The sequence below is a fragment of the Amborella trichopoda genome, chromosome 1, assembly GCF_054954075.1.
Source record: "Amborella trichopoda isolate Santa Cruz 75 chromosome 1, AtrichopodaSantaCruz75HAP2 v2.0, whole genome shotgun sequence".
Lineage (NCBI taxonomy): Eukaryota > Viridiplantae > Streptophyta > Magnoliopsida > Amborellales > Amborellaceae > Amborella > Amborella trichopoda.
In genome coordinates this window covers 60,088,063-60,109,540 of record NC_142336.1, presented here as the reverse complement: position 1 = coordinate 60,109,540, position 21,478 = coordinate 60,088,063, and the positions used below count along the sequence as shown (strand labels likewise).

General features: G+C 34.2%; 1 protein-coding gene across 10 annotated transcripts; it reads left to right on the top strand.

The window, feature by feature from the left end:
* The first annotated feature begins 9,498 nt into the window (after nt 1-9,498).
* On the top strand, nt 9,499-20,632 carry LOC18440552 (Transducin/WD40 repeat-like superfamily protein). 10 transcript variants are annotated; one of them, XR_002282042.2, is made up of 15 exons: nt 9,499-9,698; nt 10,535-10,623; nt 11,822-11,928; nt 13,490-13,525; nt 13,682-13,767; nt 14,975-15,042; nt 15,118-15,225; nt 15,353-15,487; nt 16,242-16,385; nt 18,539-18,647; nt 19,502-19,638; nt 19,736-19,771; nt 19,856-19,949; nt 20,225-20,273; nt 20,354-20,632. XR_002282042.2 is itself a non-coding variant. In XM_020671303.2 (15 exons), exons 1-13 carry the CDS (start codon nt 9,542-9,544, stop codon nt 19,946-19,948), a joined length of 1,305 nt encoding a protein of 434 aa, XP_020526962.2. In that variant the 5' UTR covers nt 9,499-9,541; the 3' UTR covers nt 19,949; nt 20,237-20,273; nt 20,354-20,632. The 10 variants fall into 10 exon arrangements, 7 of the variants coding, with proteins under 7 accessions (XP_020526962.2, XP_088706916.1, XP_011625686.2 ...); XR_966886.3 differs by having other exon boundaries at nt 20,214-20,273; XR_966887.3 differs by having other exon boundaries at nt 20,199-20,273.
* Nucleotides 20,633-21,478: the final 846 nt, after the last annotated feature.

The window sequence follows — 21,478 nt, the reverse complement described above, 5'->3', positions numbered from 1 at the left end:
ACTTCTTTTTAGGGAGAAATTGATGGCTTAGATAAATCCTATTTTTTTTCACAAACACAATGTTCAAGCCAAGATGATTGATGTAAAGGTTTTTCAATGTTTGAATTTTCAATGAGTTATAAGGTGTGGCTTTACTTATTTTGATAAGGCAGTAGCCTTGTCAAACCATTGTCCTTGACATATTGTCCCTATTGCCGGTACCTCCATTTGTAGGGGCATGACTACAAGCCATCGAGCTAGTCCACAAGCGAGGTGCATGGCTAACATCGAGCTAGTCCAGAAGCGAGGTGCATGGCATGTGAGTTAGCCATCGAGCTAGTCCACAAGCAAGGTGCATGGCATGTGAGTTGATGATGTATTTGTTATTGGGAAAAGTTTTTATACTTCTCCTACAACATAGAAGATCTATGCTTCCCTAACCATCCAGCCGTCCAATTTTGTGCATGCCATGTGAGTTGATGATGTATTTGTTATTGGAAAAAGTTTCTATACTTCTCCTACAACATAGAAGATCTATGCTTCCCTAACCATCCAACCATCCAATTTTGATTATGAGAGCCACTCACCATTTGATCTTAGATCCAACGTCTCAAAGTATTTTATATTTAGTTTTTTTATACAAACTGTATGAATATGAAATTTCGTACGTGCCATCTTCTCATTGGGGCTCACCCAGGGTTTGAAAACTCGTCGAGTCGAGCCGGACTCGCCCTGGGTTCGACTCGGGAATCGTCTGCTACCGAGCCGGTTCCACAAAAAAATCGGGAATCGCCCGTGTCCAGAGAGAACCGGGCGATTCCCAATAGTGAATCGCGAGTCTCACGACACGTGGCACCTAAAACACCTAAAATCCTCCATACGTGGTAACTCACCTCACATGTCTGCCCCCTCGCTTTTCTACACGTGCTATGCAATATCTATTACACAGGAATTTATGGAGCACAAAGTGACGCTCATCCTTCGATGTGGGATAATTTCCATAAAAAATCATTAAAGCAAGACGATTGAATATATATTATTATATAAGCGAATAAATCACATTAGGCAAAGTGGCGGTGTTGGTTGGCAACTTCGATTTTTCGGTAGACCTCTAGAGTTCGGACCTTAGCGCGTGTCCTCGTCAAATAAATTTTTGTTGTCAAAAAAATAAACAAAGGCAGAAAATACTGTTGTAAACAAATAGAAAACATAAGGCTTTTTAAGATAAAGATAAAAAAGATAATACAACATTTTTTTATTTTTATTGTAAAAAAATACAAGGTAATATAACAAGTATTTCTTGCAAAAAATAAAACAAAACGCATAAAAAAATAAAATGTACTTTGGCAGCATCATTTTTTTATTTTTCTTGTAAAATAAAATAAAAAGTAACACAACAAGTAAAAAAAAATGTAGTAGTACATCTTCTTCTTTTGTCAAAAAAAAAAAGAAGATAATCAACAAGTATCATACTTTTCTTGTAAAAACAAATAAAAGATAACACAATAAGTATTTATTGTCAAAAAAATAAAAGGTATTTATTAATACAGCCTAGGAATAAATGGTCTAATTATATTTTTTATTTTTATAACATGATGGTCGTTAACATAAATTTGGTAATATTAATTTAAAGATAGGATTCATACAATGAGGCCATTTAAAATATCTCTATCTTTCTACTAACAATCTCTTCCACTAATTTATTCTAGAAAACTAAAAAATTAAAGAAAATTGGTACGTATTCTAATAATTTATACATTGATAACCAAATCTTTTATTTTATTTATTAATTTTTGTATTATAAATCATGTAGTATACTATTTTTCTTACAGTTGTTACTAATACATTTTAAATTAGATGATATTATAAAATATTTTAGATTTGTTATTATTTATATAATAAATTAATTATAAAATATTGTTGGTATATAATATTATAGTTAGTTAGGTTGTAATAATTTGGGTTTTTTTAGTGAATTAGGGTTTTCCGCCAATTCGAGATTTTAGTAGCCAATTTTTCATCGATTTAGTCAACTCTTTATTGTAGTCCATATAGGATTATATACTTAATCCATGATAATTCTAAGATTTATTTTGTGTGATGTAAATTTAATGGTAAACATAAGTTCATACAAGAAAAGAACATCTCAATATTCATAAATTGATAAAAACAATGAAAGTTGATAATGTAGTACCCCATTTCTTATTGGATTCCTAATAAACAACATTTATAATGAATTTTAATAATTTTTTTTAAGGCTTAATCCTAGCGATTCGGCCCGATTCTCGATTCGGATCTCCCATTCGCCGATTCAAATCGAATTTTGGGATGCCCGATCCGGGTCACCGATCCGTTTTTTAAACCACTGGGCGCACCTATAAAAAATATTAAAAATAAATTTTCGAAAAAATATAATAATCAAATTACCCATTGAAATTTTCAGATGTATTTTGGTCATTTAATATTATTGAACATATTTTTTTATATTTTTCGCTTGTGCGAGTTTAATAGAGGATTGGACATACCAAATTTAGTGTTAAAATAGTTTGTCAAAAAAAATTTAAAAATAAAATAGTGTAGAGACGTGACATTGTGATTGCGGCAATTTTAGCCCTCCATTCATAATAGATGATCGGATAAGAAGGGAAGTATATAAGTTTTATGTTGTAGAGCTAACATAGAAAGCTTGCCCTTTGTTATATAGGGTATTACTCCTTATAAGTATTAAGTTATAAAACTTAACTATTAAATTTACTCATATATATATATATATATATATATATATGCAAAAAATGAACAGTGATTTCGTCTACCCCCATTACCGTTCAAAGTTCATCGCACGATCATGATTGTCAAGTAGTGTTTTTTTTTTCATTTTATTTCTACAAATTAGAATGACCTGAAATTTGAAGGTGTATTCATTAAAAATAGGGGAATCTTTGAAAATTGTAAAAAAAATATTTTACATAAAATGTTTTTACCAAAATACCTCTCTGAAAATTTTAAGGGGTATTTTGGTCATTTTTTTCACAGATAATTTTTTTTATATTTTTATTATATGTGTCTCAGTAAGATGTACATACCCACTAAATTGCAAGTCATTTCAATTTGTAAAAAAAATAAAAAAAAAAAAACACTAATGGACAATCGTGATCGCGTGATGAAATTTGGACGGTAATGAGGATAGATAAAATCACTATTCATTTTCGCCTATAGGCATTGGAAAGACTTTTCCTATATATATATATATATATAAGGATGCAACCTTGTAATGTAGAACTACGGATGCACCTCAAAAATCCATCGAAAAAGGTAGTTTTAATGTTGAAAAACCTTTTGATTGATCATCTCGACATCGAGACGTATGACCATGAAAAATAAAAAGATTTTAAGTCTCATAACTAGCTCATTTTACAACATATTATCTACACCGTCCATTTTCAAGATTTTCATATGTTTATAGATCTACTTAATTTTAACCATTTTTGAAATTTAAAATTTTATAATTAGATATAAAAATAGCTTTTGAGATAATCCTAATAACATTTTACATCAAAATTATATGCAATGATAAAATTTGAAGTTGCACCTTACCTCTATAGCTTCGGATGCATCTGTATGCCAACTGCACCCATATATATATATATATATATATATATATATATATATATATATATATATATATATATATACCACGCTGACGCCAACGTCGATACACCTCTCACACTTGCACTACAGCTCTTTGCAGCTAATACAAATAATATTTCGTTTGATTTATCCACTCTAATGGGCACTCGTAGCAATTATCGCAATGAGAAACGCCTTCTTGATATACTACCAGCATTACTTGAGAGACCCTTGGCCACTCTCTCACCATCCATTTCACCTATACATCAAATAACCTACCCAGAACATAATACATCCACCCCAACATTTACACCTGCTCAATCAAAGCCGTCTCAAAGGCCAAATCCAAATACTCCTCGTTCCACATTCATAGAAAGAGCTTTTCTCATGGATATAACCATTGAAGACCAACATGTTCATATGGACCCTACCAAACTTGCTCCTCTTTACTTGATCAACCATCTCAATCCCACAAATGGAGTAAAAACCCGAGAATACTATAAAGCCATATTAATGGAAACAGGGTCCGTCTCTGTAGTCCATTACTATCAACAAAATACAAGAGTTACTGCATACTAAAAAATGCAAATAAAAAAGCTTTTATCCTATGAGGAGTGGGGTTGCAATCCCACCCAAAGAAAAAAATTAAACAATCCAGAATTTTCTTATAAATACTATAAGTATGCCGAGTATATTGAGGCATGGCATAAAGTATTTTCATACCAAAATACAAAGAACTCTCATAGTTGGTATATTCAATTCAGGATGCCCCTTTTTGAAAGATTTCCAAGTTGGTTTAAAAACTGGTTTCTGATATGGGGCTCTACAAGTGATATTTTACCTCCTGCTTTTCAGAAAGCACAGGAGCAATTTGAAATATTCAATAAAATGGATAGTAATATTGATCCACATTTATACTTTGTCACCTTATATCAACTCCCATGGATTATGAAATGGGAATAATCTGTGTCTTCCAATAATACAGCCAATTATACCTATATACCTCGCCTGGGAAAAACCATATATGTTAAATGGTGGGATATTTTCAATATAGATCCCAATACTAGTTTACCCAAAAGAATACCACCAAAAAAACCCATTTATAATCCCAATCCTTCGGCATATAATACTGCCAATACTTCGTTTTACTTCCCCACATATCTGAGAAATATGCTTCAGGCCAATCCGAATGCCACCAAAGAAACTCTAGAACAACAAATGCGAGAGACATTTGCTGAAGCAGACCGTAAACCAGTATCTTCCGAAGATACTGTTCAATCATCTCCCAACCGTGCCAATAGATACTTTCCACTGGAAGAAACAGACCCAGAAGAAGAAGAAGAAGAAGATCCCAATGAGTTCCGTCAAAGACCATAAAGAAAACCTGATAAAGACTCCCCGGCGTACTATGCTACTGTACACCGCTACTGTACACCTCATGATGCTTTTCGCCACCGTACCCAGATACCCTCCGTACTAGCCACTGTGGCTGCCGATACATACGACAAATCAGACACTATGCTGCCGACATGTCAAGACAAAAATAGCACTATTACAGATGCTTTTTTATGTCACATCAAAGCATCTTTCTCTTTTCTTTTGTCTTTTCTTCTCTTTTATTTTGTCGTTTCTTCTTTTTTTTCTCTTTCAATCAGATCTGACATAAAGATGCCGGATCCGGCATCTTTTCCTTAGCCTCGAAGCATCCTCCTTCCTTCATCTCGAAGCATCCTCTTTCTATAAAAGGAGGGCATATCTCTTCATTCCTCAGAAGGTCTCGGAGCCCTCGACCGCCTTTCTACTCTCTCTCCACTTAGAGCTTTGCTTCCTTCTCCTACACACTCTTCTGCTCTCTGCTCCTCTCACTCTTCTGCTCTCTTCGGATCTCTCTTCGCCTCTGCCAGACTGCTCCACCTTCATTGTCCATAACCTGTACAAACCTTATGTCCTTAAGGTTTATTACTCTCCATTTGCTTCATCAAGACCAAGTTCTCTCTTATCCTCTTTTCTTATATTCTCCTGTTTAATTATGTGTGATTGTAACTTCCATACACTCTCATCGTATTGTCCTCACAATTGGAAGTTATTCTCCAGTTATTGTATCTGTAAGTTGTAAGTTTGCTTTTATGGTTTGTAATCCTTCTGTATTGTTATACATTTAGTTTACTTTGTAATCATTCTGTATGAATATTTGGTTTGTAATTTAATGCAGTTTAAACTTTTGTTCAGTATTAAAATAGGAAATCACACACACACATCGTGGTTTGTAATTGATATTTCTGTTATTCCTTTTATCATCATAATCTTATTTTGCTTAAATTATTATAAAAATTTACAAGAATTAATAAAATATAATAGTATATATATATGGGTGTTGTTTGTATAGCCCACCTTCAAATAGTGTCGAGAAATGTGGTTTTAATATTAGAAATATTTGACTAACCTTAAAATATATTTTCATTTTTAATTATAATTTTTAAAGCTTTAAAACTAGTCTAAATCAAGCAGATATATGAAAACTTTAATAACTTATAAATTGACGGTAAAAAAATGTATTACAATATGCATTATTTTCAAAACTTGAAATCAATTTTTTTTCTCAAGTTCATGAATCTTGATGTCGAGATGATCAATTTGAGGATATTTTAACATTAAAACAACCTCTTATAGTGAAATATTTGATGTAAGCTCTAACTTGATTGTTTAGAGCCAAGGCTCTATATAAAGCACACACACACACTCTCTCTCTCTCTCTCTCTCGATATATATATATATATATATATATATATATATATGAAAAATCTTCTCAATGCCTATATGCGAAAATGAATAGTGATTTTTGCCTATGCTCATCACCGTCAAAAGTTTATCGTACGGTCACGATTGATGGTAGTATTTCAATTTTCATTGGTTTTCTATAAATCGAAAATGATTTGAAATTTGGAGCGTATGTACATCTTAATGAGGCACACCTAATAAAAATATGAAAAAAATATTTTGTAAAACATAAATTGACTAAAATACATCCAAAAGGATTTTAAAGGTATTTTGGTCAATTTATATTTTACACATTATTATTTTTATATTTTTATTAGATTTTTCTATTTTTGATGAACATACCCTCCAAATTTTAAATCATTATGATTTGTAAAAATAAAAATAAAAATTGAAATACTACCAGACAATTGTGACCGTGCGATGAACTTTGGACGGTGATGAGCACATGCGAAATCATTGTTCATTTCACCTATATATATAGAATAGTGATCTAATGTAACGATTGCATCATAGTATAATGCAACCACACTTCTAGAAAACCATGTTTGTGATATTTATAAGACCCAAAATTTTGCACACACATTATTTTCATGTCAATAATCAATATTCAATAAAAAAATAATAATTTGAATCATAGATATGGTCAAAATGTATCCCCACCAACAACGTATCTAGATCATTCATTTGGTGAATTTTAAGATCTTAGCCTTTACAAACTCAAAATCATTTTTTTATTTTTTAACATTGTCCATCTAATGATAATAAAGTCATATAAAAAAATTGGAAAATTAACAATATTTCTAAGTCCTAGATCTAAACATCTTATCAAAATAGACGAATTGTGTTAATTGGGCTAAAACAATACTTCCTATGTTGTGTTTTCAAAATTTTCATTTTTGTTATTGTTCATTAGAATGAAAAGAGTGTATATTTTAAATTTTGGATCAAACAAATACCCCTAACATGGTTTTCAAAAATTGTTATACAACCGTTGCATGAATATATATATATATATATATCCTTTTTATTTTCAATGTATTGTAGTTTTATGGATGGTTAACCATAAAGCATCAATCACTAACAAATGATGATCAACGGATTTTGAATTTGACTTGTACATGGCATGGATGTTAACGCAACTTCAACACATTTGAGATTAGTAAATTTACCAGTTGTCATCATCTCTTACAAGCCTAATTAATATTGTACTTACTAAAGTAATAAGAATCATCTAATATTGTAGTCATGCATTATGATGTATGGGTATAGTTGGCATACGGATGCATCCATAACTCTATATTATAAGGTTGCAACCTTATATAAACCTATATATATATAAGTTAATGAGTAGATAAATAAGCTGGAGCACGACGGACTAAACGTCATTAATCAGAAAGTGAAGGAGCATTATTTAGAGCGGAATGGAATAGACCCATCCTTGTGAAAGATATGGATGAATTGAGCTAGTGGTTGGTGGGAGAAAATATGCTTTGAAAAAACTGGTATTCATAGGAGAGAGCTTGATATGGAACATTCACGAGGCGGTTTTGTATGGCATTGAGCCCCTATGCAAGCCACTAGGTCTCAAACTCAAAGGGGAAGGGGAAGGGGAAAGAAAAGGCGAAGGTGAAGTGGCCAATGTGAGTAAGAGAAAGGAAGGCGGAGGAGACAAACTCAGAGGAGTCTAGGAAAAGATGATAAATACGATGAGGAAGATGATGACTTTGATAACGATGAGATTCAGGTACAACTCGATACTAGTCGTAAACATGGACATGTTGTTAGTGAAAGTCTACTTCATATTTAAGTTCATCACATTTCTTATCTACTTCTTACGAGTTGTGTTTTGTAATGGAAAATTAACACGTGTTAGCTAATGACAATTTCTATTGTTGGCTTATTACATAATGGATGTATCTTAGGTAATTTGTAATCATTTAATGTTGATCAATTGATCTAATGCAATTATTGTATCATAATATAATGCAACGACACTTACAGAAAACTATGTTTGTGGAATTTGTATGACCCTAAATTTTGTACATACACTCTTCATCTCAATAATCAATCCTCCCCCAAGAAAAAAAGTTATCTTTGAACCCTAGATATGATCAAAATGAGTCCTCTCCAAAAATGAATCTAGACCATTCATTTTGTGAATTTCAAGATCTTAGCCTTTATAAACTAAAAATCATTTTTTTATGTTTTAACATTGCTCATCTAATGATAATAAAGCCATCCAAAAAAATTAAAAATGAAAAAATTCTTCTAAGGCCTAGATCTAAGCATCTCACCAAAATGAACGGCCTATGTTAATTGGGCTAAAAAAATACTTTCTAAGTTGTGTTTTCAATTTTTTATTTTTTTTGTGATTGTTCATTAGAATGAAAAGATTGTATATTTCAAAAATTGGATCAAACAAATGGCCATAAAATGGTTTTTTAGGATTATTGCATTATATTACTATACAACGATTGCATGAAAAATGTTTTAGTCATTCAATTACACAATTCAAAGTCATATGTTTGAGTTTATATGAAATGTTCTTTAAAAAAAGAGTATAGGTTACATGCACACAATTAGGTAGGTTTAATAACACATAACCCTGTAGATATAATCCTCAAGGGCTTGGAGTCCTTGATTTCACAGGCCGCCTAGGTATTTATATGGCAAAAGATTTTATATTGATGCTGAACCTCCATTTACTCCCTTGGGTGAGACTGAATGTAGAATGAATATGTATCTTGTCCATGTCGAGATTTTACAAGGTCATACCTAATGACCAAAAATTGATTTAATATTTTTTATTTTATATTTAAATGAAATATTTATTTAATTCTTAGGGTATTGGTTTATTTTTCTAAAAAAAAAAAAAAAAATCAATAAAAAATAACCAAAATATCCTTAATTTTATTTAATCAGGTTTTTTAAGTTTTTTATTTTGGAAATGACCATCTACAAATTCTTAAATGATCCTCAAATTTTTAGATTGAAAAATAAAAGTCTTTCAAAGGAGATGTTGATATTCACCATGCTCACGCGGGAGCATAGTACAGTATCTTAAAACTAGCTTTCTGCTAAAATGAAACTCCTCCCAGTAAGCGCGCTTGGGTTTCGCTAGGGTTTTGCAGACCGAGAGAGAGAGAGAGAGAAAGTGATGGAGATTGATGGAGGAGAAGCGGCTCGGCAGGTCCGAGTCCGTTTCATCACGAAGCTCCCCCATACTCTCCGAGTCCCATCCGCTTCAATAACCCTTCCGTCCGATGTCACTCGAGCCCAGCTCTCTAACGTCGTCAATACCCTGCTTAACACTGGTAACCCTTCTCTCTCTCTCTTACAATAAATTACTTTCTCTCGCTACCCATCTCTTCGTCTATCTCACTGTAGATTTCTACTGAAACGACGTGGAGCTTCAAACTCGTGTTTGAATATGTTGCCCCCAAGTTAAAAAGTTCAGTCCCATTTAGTTTTTTGGGTGATATATTTTATATTTTTTGCATTTATATTGCCATAGCATGTGTTCTGGATTTTGTCATATGGCTCGCCTCCATTGCGACGCATGGTGTCTTTGTTGCCTTTGCTCTATAGCTATCGCAAAAATGCAAGATATAATCAATGAATCGATTCTCTTCTCTGTCCATTGCAGAGACATTAATGGCCCATTAATTGTATCAGTTAAAGCGAAAAAAACAACGGACACTCACTGGATGTCGATGATTTAGGGTAGAACTAGAAGTATGAAATGTGTTTCCATTACCTGCAATTTTGTTTGTGTTGATGGAGACATGGTCTTATTTTTTGTTACACAATTGTTTGTTGAACTGAGTAATACGTGGAGAGTGTAAATGTTATATGTATATGCTATTTTGCTTAATTCTATGTGAAATTTGAATTATCATTTTATTATTTGTTTATTTTATTGTATATTTGAGGGTCGCAGTCATTGTAATTGTATGGTAACATTGTTGCTAACTGAAGGTTGTTATTGCATTATCAGTTGTTTAACCTATTTCTGGCATGCTTGAATTATTTTCGTCCCTGAAAGTTTTTGAGATTGGGCTTGGGCTTGAGTGTGCATTATTTTTCTCATTTAATTAATTAAGTCTCATAAATTTTAAATGTTTTTATTTTGGCTCTTTAACAATTTCAGGTGAGCACGAAGTTTTTGATTTTATTGTTGATGGCGAATTGGTTCGCGTGCCACTTGAAAAGATTCTCATTGCCAAGGGCATTTCTGCGGTACTTAACCTTCCCTTTCAATGGTCCTATTATCGCTTATTGCTTAATCATCATTATTTTATAGTTATTAAATTGCAATTTATTACATTACTATTATCTCACTGTATGGGAGCTTACAGCTCAGGGGATTTTTTTATTTATTTACACTTTTCCTCTGGAAAAACTGCATAAGATTTAATGAGATGAAATTGAAATATTTTGAAATCACATTCACATACAAGAAAGTATGCGGGATCATGTAAACACAGATCAAAGTTGCATATATATCATCATCTTGCTGGAAAAAGTGGAAATGTTGTCCCCTATAAGAATGAGCCAAAAGGCCATAATTTTTTTTGACAAGGTTACGTAGGAATGGAACTTGAGACGTTGTGCTATGAAAACCCAAGCCCATAATTAAATTCATGTTCTAGTGTGAAGCGCTACTTGTAGATGGTTGTAATGGATCTAGGAGTTGGCTGGATGAGGCAGAGTGTTCTAGAATGGGGGCCTCGGGGTCCTATAACGTTATGTTGTCCCACCAACTTTGTTGGGCTTTGCCCACACAAAGGAAAAATCATTTGCCTGGGTTTGTGTTTATAGATGCACCACTTCCTTTGGGACTTCAGAGTTCGAGGATGATTGCACGTATGCTGGGTATTGTTTCTAATGCCTTGGACATTTTCTTCAAGTGTTGTATCACTTATATTGTCAACAGGAATTGGGATATGAATCATTTTCGGGTGTTCTAGCAAATGGTAGTGTTGGAGAGGTTCATTTCTTGTGGAAGGATCTTCTCCATTTCGGAAGTATGCTTAATAGTGATTGTGAGTTTTAAATTATCTAATGTTATGTTTGCCATATTATTTCTATTTTGTGTGGAGAAAGGTAGTTGCACCATTTGGGTCAATAGACATTTTATTCTCTTGGATTTATTTGTGGCTGAAGCTTTAGATAAAGTTAGTGGATTTAAGCTTTCAGATTCTGAAGCTAAAAGAAAGTTTCTCTTTTGTTTCTTTAATTTGATGCAGTTTATAATTATCAAAAAGGAAAACGTTGACCAACCATATTGTTTTCATGCCTAGGTTACTCACACATATTATATTAACTAACTTCTGTTCTTTTGTTTGGATATCATTTTGTACTATAGACTTCTATATTATTGTACCTTTTACATTGTTGCTTTAGATCCTTAAATTTGGTTTGCTGTATATTACAGGAGAAGGTGCTTGATATAGAATACTTCCGGGCTGTGGCCCCCCGGAGGCAACAAGAACCTGAATTACATGAAGACTGGGTCAGTGCTGTTGATGGTTCCAATCCAAGGTGAACATCCTAATTGCAATAATGAAACAAGATATTGACTTGCTTAACTAATAACAACTGTAGAACAGTTAACAACATAAAAAAAAAAAAAACTAATAAGAACTATAGCTGTCACCTCACTTGCGTTACCTAGTTTACAGTAGAGTGCTTTCTGGTTATTGTGATTTTGCCATTCTCTGACCATCATGCATGCATACACACATCCACATATATGTAGATACTAGATACACACATAATTGCTGCTGCATGCAAGTAAATTGTGAAGAAAAAGATAACTGCGACTACTTTTAAAGCCCAAAATTATTGGGACACATGTGGATAAAGAATTAACCAACGGGAAGTGTTTTTGTGATGCCTGGCCTTTCCCTCAGTGTTGAGGATGGGGCCATGAGGCTATCGGCACCATACATTTATTATGGAAGGCAGGGGATGAATTTGATGCATTGGCAGAAGCTCAAAAAGAAAAATTATTTTGTGGACTTCTCGACAATTTTTCAGTTTCTGCCCTGTCTGTTTTCGGACTGCTTAGATGGCCGAGGCCTCACCCTAAATAAGACCTTAGTCAAATCATACAAACCATTTATTAGCTTTCTAGGGCAATTTGTTGATATTATTCAGCATTACCATGCAATAGGGACTGTATGCTATGTCTTTTAAAGAGCATGCTGTTGTAGCTACATTCCCTAGGGAATCCATCATCTGACAAAGTTAGATGGTGGTGATGGGTTACATGCTGTATTTTGCCTTAAAATAAATAGATACCCTTTCCCTTCTTGCCCTTTCTCTTTGTAACTTCTCTCTAACTTTCTCTCTGAACTCCTCTCTTTCAAACTCTGCTGTTTCTCTCCCTAACTTCTCTCTCTTTAACAGTGCCATTTCTCTCTCTAATCCTTATGTTTCTGTAACTCCTTTATCCAATCATGCCCTCTCTCTCTCTTAATTCTTTTGTCTCTTTAATGATGCCCTCTCTCTATTATTTCTCTCTTTAACTGTGTCTTTTCTCTCCCTAATTTCTTTCAATCTCTAACCATTGTCTCTCTAACCTTTTTCACTTTCTACATCGTTCCTCTAATCATGCCCTTTATCTCTCTACTTCCTCTCTACAATTGTAGCTTTTCTCTCTAACTTCTTTCTATCTAACCACTATCTCTCTAACTCCTCTCTTTCTCTCCCCCCATCATGCCATATCACCTTCTCTGTCCAACTCCACTCTCTTGGTAATAAAGGAGGAGAGAGAAGCGGTAATGGTACCTCAGCATATATTTTTATAATTTCATTTCCTTTGGAATGACTTATCATTGATCTGCTGATTCCTTTTTTTTTTTTGGTTTTTTTTTATTGGCATATCCAGGATATGAGACATTTTGGGATGCATATCCAGGACAAGGGTGTCGAAAATCAAGCCAAACGTGTTTCTCTCCCTTGTAACCTGGATATGCAGATCCTAGGATCCAAATGGGCCATTAGTAATATACACCACAATTCATGCTAGTTCCTGGGACTTAAGTTTCTCGTTTTCTTCTGTTCAATTGCAACACTGACATTAATGTTTTTACTGCAGTGTCATATTGACTGGATGCTATGACAGTTTTGGAAGGTAAAAGTAATTTCAAATATTCCAATTGTTTAACTGAAGAACTTCAAGGGCTTTATATGTGTGATTTTTTAATTGTTTTTTGTAGTTTTTCTTTGCCTGATTGCTATATACAACTTTCAACCTCTTAATGTCTCAGTTCTGTTATTTTTTGGACAGATTATGGAATTCCAGTCGATTATGCACACATATACTAGAGGGGCATACTGATGCAATAACTTCTGTCTGTATCATCAATTCTAAAGGTTCTCTCGAGCAAGAAAATATCCATATCTGTGCAATATAAAGATCTATATATTACAAGAAACAAATTAAATCCAGAGTTATTTGTATTTCTTTTCTGCATGTTTTTCTCATTAGGTAATTAGTTACATGCCTGAGAAACATTAGAATTTTGTGATTTGTTTGAGGACTTTCTATGTGGAAATGTCTCAATGATCCTTTTGTTGATTGTGCAATGCATTCACAAACATGATATAATGATGGAGATATTCTTTTTGCAGCAGGAAATCTATTCTTTTAGTAAGGACTTGGGAATTTCTTAGAATAGTCCTAAGTCATTTGTTCTTTGGTGGCTGCATAAATATTTCCATACTTTGTTTAGTTAAATTAACTTATGCAAGCTTATTTTTCAAGTTTGATTTGAAGTGCACACACTCTCTCTCTCTTGCCACACACACGCACACACACACACACAGAGAGTAATCGGCCAATGGGTGGCATTAGCTACTTTGAGAAGTAGGATATGTTGGACCTCAAATTTTGCACACATTTACATCAAGGAATTTAATTTGCACAAAAAGAGGGGAGAAATTAGTCCGCCCGTTTATGTGAATGTAGGTCATTGCTTTGGTGGATGATGGATCTGGGCATTAAAGAATCTCAATATATATATGTGTGTGTGTGTGTGTGTGTTTTGGACCTTGGATTATAATGTAGCTATAAGCTGTTGGCTTAAATGGCTTGTACAAGTTATTCCCTTGTGAGTATTAGTTACTGAATGAAGATAGGGAACCTCAGTAAATCGATACATCCATACATTCCCACTGAAATGGGATGCTACTGCCTATGATCTGGGACACCAAATAATGGCTCACATTGCCAAACCGTGGAGGCTTCTACATGGTTTGTTGCAAAAGGAAAGAATGGCGCATGGAGTTGAATGGTCTTCCATGTGGCTACCAACACCACATCCATCTTGGATATGAATTTAATAACTATTTGGTTTTGTATGGCCATTTGCTTTTCAAATTTCCATGGTTATGGCATCATGAATCCCTATATGCTATCGCAAAAATCAACTTTGAAAAAAACATGAAAAGTATCTACAAATTGATTTTGCTAGTTAGTCCATTGCAGATGCTAGGTATTAAATTATATTCCTTAGTTATATAACTGATATTGGGGTCTTCTTGCATAACTTTTCATTAATTGAAGTGCTGTGTTGTGTAGCTGATGAGAGTAATGACAGCTTCCATGTCACTACTGCTTCAAAGGATCGGACTCTGAGACTGTGGAAGGTGTACAAAATAAAGTCTATTCTTTATTTTATTGGTTATCTGGCTGCAATTTTAACATCTCTTTTATGTATTTAGTGTGATGCAACTGATGGCCCATATCCTAGAAGGATTAGAGCAGTTAAAGTTCTGAGAGAGCATACATCAGCCGTTCAAAGTGTCTCAGCAGGGCCTTTTGGAAATATGGTCAGTTTTCACTAACCTAGTGGAATATACCATCCCTGATCGTATCTCTTCCGTTCTTTTTTTTTGGTTGAATTGTCGTTTGTTGAGGATTTTACCATGATCTGGCACTTCTATTGCGTTACTCCAGGTGTGCTCAGGTTCATGGGACTGTTCAATTAAGTTGTGGCAATCGGACTATCCCAATATGGAAGGTGATTCAGTGTTGATAAAAAAGAGAAAGATGGACAACAATGCGGCTGCACGTGAAGAGGCTCTTTCAGAGGTATCGGCACCATTGTGTTACTGTTACCAGTCATCATGATCTTGTAATGCTGCTGTTGTGTGATGCCATTTTTTCAATTAAAATTGTTACTTCCCTTGATAGAAGAAGGCAAGCATATGATCAATCACTGGTCTTTTGGTGATTGTATCTGTCTTACTGGTGTTTTCTAAAACTTGTGAACTTATTACTACCATTTTCTTGTAATTAATTATGGCGACCGAGAAATCTCTAATATTCACTGAAATGCCAGTTATAAACTGAGAAAAAATATTGGCGATTGAGTTTGAAATGTTGAGCTTGAAGCTTAACAGAGGATGTTCCTCTTTTGACTCATCAGTTATAAATTGAAGGTTGCTTTTTTTTATTGGTGAAGGCTACTTTGATTTCTACAAATGAGACTTCCTGATTTGTTTTATGATTTTTCTGATTTCACTATATCAATATACTTGTGATGGCATATTAAAATTATTTTAAAACGATGTATTTTGGAGAAATATATGTTTTAAGGAAATTTTGGGATCGATATACGATATTGTTCTGTTGTCTCTATTTTTCCGAGCAAGAAAAGGAGAAATGAGAAGACTTCCTAATGATGTGCAATGTCATTTTCCGTTTAATTTGTTTACTGAATTACTGAGTTACTATTGCCTGCATCTGTTGATGTTTTTTATGTGATGATATTACCTTCCCAGACTGGAAAGGCTAATTCTGGCCAGATAATTTTATTTACAAATGTCCTTTACTTTTCTTTCAGGAGGGTGCTATATCTACATTTCTGGGGCATACACAATGTGTATCCTGTATTGTCTGGCCGGAGCAGGAAACCATCTATTCTGCCTCTTGGGATCATTCTATTCGTATGTGGGATGTGGAAATTGGCAAAGACACTGTGAATATGGTATGCCTAGACCATTCTTACACACATATAGATCTATATATTCATAGTATATACACACAAAAACATATATCTTTTTGATATGTTATGAGTTTGAACTTTGTAAGTATGCATCACATATAGGCAAGTACTTTTCCAAGGGGCTTGAAGAAAAATTCTCAGCCTCGAACTGTGGGTTGGCAAAAAGGATCACTAAGATTAGAGCATTATCCTACCTATTTAAACAACATTTAAGGTTAGTACTCATTATCTGAGAACTGGGCACTTTGGATTTTATAGCACTCTGGAATGATGGAAATAACTTTTGGTCATCGCTGTAAAAATCCTAAACTCTAATTAAATTCCTGGAGTTCTAGATTTTTTTGTAAAGAAATGCACGTTTGATGGCTCTTCAACATTAGTTCATATGTCATCTAAAGTTGTAATAGGTTGTGATAGAAAGGAATTCCACAATTTGTTTAAAATTCTGCAGTTCATCTCTCTCCACATTTTGGGTGTAGGACACATGCACATATATTTTTGATATGTTACAAGATCGAATTTTGGTAAGATGTCATCTGAAAGTTGTAATGGGTTGTGACAAAAAGTAAGGAATTCGACAATTCGTTTGAAATTCTGCAGTTCATCTCTCTCCACATTTTGGGCATAGGACACGCACACATATTTTTGATATGTTACAAGATTGAATTTTGGTAAGCATGCATCACACATGTGGGTCTCTAACGGGTTTCAGAAAAAAATTCTTGGCTTGGAACTGTACAATGTGCTTGAAGAAAAGGGTTGTTAGGCCAGGCTTTCTGGAATGCTGGAAATGTCATTTTGATCCTCACCGACAACATCTTCTGAACTTTTAATCAAATTCTGGAGCTCTAGATGTTCTCTTTAACATATAAGTTCATAAATGAGCTGAAAGTCAATGGGTTTTGAGAGAATTAAATAGTTCCATAATTTATTTGAAATTCCACAACTCATCTTTCTCCTTCCATTTTGTGATGGAATAATTCCAGAATTATCTAATTCCATAATGCTCTCTACTTTATTATTATTATTATTTTTTAAATGCCTTTATTCGAAGAGGTTCGAAGCATTTTTTAAAACTCGGAATCGTGTTTCGGATTGCCCACTCATTGTATCTATATGGATCAGCTGGATGGGTGAAAAATATGTTAACAAAACAATAAAGAACAGACTTTGTGGGGTTCAGGGGTGGGGACCCAGATCCCCCACCCACCGAACCCGATCTAGATTGGTGACTCCCAATCTGGATTACCAAATTTTAAAACCCTAGTTCGGAGGAACTTTCTACAATTTAGATTTACTCACTCAAATTGTTACTTAGTCTCTTAAACAAAAATAGTATGTCTATTTGTCTTAATTCATTGAGCACTGCACACTATTCTCACACTTTCCTTTATTAATGCCTGGGATAGTTGGATTTGCGAATCTGCTGAGAGTTATACTACTTGGTCTAAATTGCAACTAAAGAGAGAGATGGCCAGGTTGTTTGGTTTCTATTTGTTATAATGTTGGATGGTCATGTTGCATGCCTAGTGAGCTGAGCTACTTGTTTTGAGTTATGGGAGTGCTTTTCTGTTTGTTAATACTTATTCTATTTTCTATTTTGATGCCCACTTTCCATCTTTTGTCCCTCTTTCCCTAACATTTCTTTATTTGACTAATGTCAGTGTTTAGTTTTACACCAAATGTTTTTTTTTTTTTCTCTTTTATAAAAATTGTCTTCTAAGATTTGATCGTAGCGTTTTCCATTCAGGTGTTGAAGAGTATTTTCTCTTTCTTGGTCGTTATGGTTCCCTTTGCAACCATTCTGGTCTTCTGTTTTCTTCATGTGGTCTTTTCCTTTTTTACCTTTTTTCGTGTTTTTATTTTTTACTCAATAGTTCATGCATGGTTTTGATGTCTTCGTCGTTTATTAATACTATTTACTTCTTTAGCCATGCTTTTTCATCTTGTAAAAGTATTATTCTGATAATCACTAAGTTCAGCTATATTCACCAAAACACCTTGTGTTGGGCGCTACATGTGATGTGCTTATATTACGGGGTTGCTACTTGCTACCAGCAAGCCTCTTGAACTTTTTCCTCACTCTTGTGCTTTTGCGTTCATTTTGCATATTGATCTGTTTTATCTTTCAATAGGTTGGAGGGAAGGCTTGGAATTGCCTTGATGTTGGTGGTGAAAGCTCAGCCCTTATTGCTGCTGGTGGTTCTGACCCTGTTTTGAGGATTTGGGATCCACGGAGACCAGGTGATTAATAACAAAACCTCAAAATGCAAATTTTTTTAATAAGAAACTGACACTTGCCTATGTTTCAAAAACCTTTACTCTGGAATGCTACTACCTATTTGGGGATGGGAAAAGTTTATATAGAGCTGAGGCTCTAAACAATCAAATTTGAGCCTACCTCAAAAACTTCTCTAGAAAAGGTTGTTTTGATACCCAAATATACTCAAGTTGATCATCTCGATGTCAAGATACATGGACATGAAAAAAAAATGGATTTCAAGTTTTGGAAATAGTGTATTTTGTAATGCATTTTTTGACCGTCAATTTTCAAGATTTTCAAGTTTTCATAGATATTGATCGACACTATTTTTTAAGCTTTAAACTTTATAAATAAAGATAAAAATATATTTTAAGACTATCACAAAGATTTCTGGTATTGAAACCACATTTCTTGACACTATTTGAAGGTAGGCTCTAATTTGATTGTTTAGAGCCTAGGCTCTATACAAACCGCACCCTAGGGGATTCATCCTGTTTATTTGGTGGTTATGCTTGAAGGGTTGCTAGATTGTGACCGTTCATTGGAATCCTGCTTTAACCACCCATAAAGAGAAGACATAATTTTTTTTGTGGAAAAACAATGCTTACCGGGAACCATCTCAAAATTCAATTTGAGATGATGAAACTGCTCTTTACCTATTAGAAATACCTGAGACCTCTTTCTTTTGTGGATGGCAGTGAGCATGTTATTTGTTCTGTCATTGTTTATGATCTGAATGAAACTACAAACAGAAAAGTCAAAAACTGGAAGCTATGGGCTGCCACCTCTCCTCTCTCTCTGTCTCTCTCTCATGCATGTCTTCTGGTTTTAACAGGAAAATTGGATCCTGTCTACAACTTTGCATCCCACAGGTCATGGATTACAGCTTGCAAGTGGCATCCTAGGTCATGGTTTCATCTGGTATCATCATCACATGATGGGAAGGTGATGTTATGGGATTTGAGAGCACAGGTATGTCTCTTATTCTTGCCATCTCTGATACTCAAGCAATGGTTCGACTGCGTAGGTAAATGACATGGCCATTTTCTAATGAATGTGTTTGTTGCAGTTTCCTTTGGCCGTAATAGATTCACACAAGGACAAGGTAGCTGCTTTCCCTTCTTCCCATAACATTTTTGAGGACATGTTATTGAGTCAAGCTCTTACATAACCATTTTGTAAATTTCAGGTACTATGTGCAGATTGGTGGAATGGTGACAGTGTAATTAGTGGGGGAGCAGATGGAAAGCTTTGCATTTCTTCTGAAATTTGTATACCATAAGGTATACCTCTAGCACTGGGACTGTTTTTTGCAGGCATACTGATTTTTTTCGGCGGGCTACTCATTCATATGGAAACTTTCCCCATGTTTTTATGTTTCATCTTTAATATTTTCCTGATAAGGTTCTATTTGGATAATTTATCTATCGTGCGGAAACTTTCAAATCCCTGTTGAAACTTTTTATTTCCTGCTAATTCTTAAGCTATGTTTCTGAACTGCCTGGTCATTATTGTGTATCTTGTAATATTAGAGTATAATGCTTCAGAATTGACTCAGCCCCAGTTTCAGCTCATTTAAGAGGAAGATAAACGAACTACTGCTTCAGGCAAGAAATCACATCATACAAGGTATGGTGAGTTTCCTTTTTGTTTCTGGGAAGATTCACTGAGGCTTTTCTATCGTCAGATAATCGATCACGCATGAAAAGAAGTTCTTGTGGAGGAGAGGCAACTGATTTTGTGGATTGACAAGACATTTGGCTTTTAATTATCTGAATATCCTTACTATACTGATATTATAGGCTGTGTACTTTTGGAGAGCTTGAAACACTCGTAATTTCAGGAGGTGTACATGCACGCAGCAAATTTGAATTAATGTATTAATGTACTTGTGAGCTATTGAATATGAGACATTGTAAAATCGTATTTCGAGGATTTGATATAGCTGATTTGCCTTTCCTTGGAAGATGCTTTCTCTCTCTCCACATGTGCTTGTCGATGTATTCAAATGGTGCTAGGTTCTAACATTTGGTAGGGTGTAAAATTCTTAACATGTGCTTCTCAGTACGCGTACAAATTTGTTTGAATACTTGTTGTATACTTAATACACACACACATACCTTTTTGATTCTGCATCATTTTTCTATGTTTTTCTTCGTTTTGATTTATTGGTAACTAGGAAATTCAAAACTGCATGGTCTGAGAGAGACTTAAGATTTTCAGAGATCTTCATAGCCGAAAGCAATTTAGGAACCCATGAAGATGTCAAATTCAATCATGACGGTCTTCCTAATTTGAAATCTGTTGTTTGCATTTCTGTATGTGAAATTTATACCTGATCTCTAATCATATTTGGCTCTAATTGGTCCTATTTTCAACCAAAAATGAGTGTGGTCCAAAACAAAATTTCGAGCAGCTGTAAAAGTGGGTAACAACTCATTGATCTTTATAAATATGATGATGAGTATTGTGTATGAGCACGCACCACCAAACAAAATTGAGCAGCCAAAAAAAAAATTGAGTTGCAATAAAATTGAACAATTTATTACCCACCTTGTATAGATATGCATGGACGGTGGATGTTACGTATGTGTAACCTGTTGTGTATTTGTAAACATGGATGGTAGATGTTGGCATGTGTACCTTGTTTTGTACTTGGACTAGGCTTGTTAGCCATATATCCAAACCTGCTTTAAACTCATGCAGCTTATCCCAATTCACGTACAAAAGAAAGTGAAGGAGAAATAGTAATAATGATCCAAATGTATTATTTGTTAAAGCTCAAACCAGAAAAAGAAAAAAAAGAAAAGAG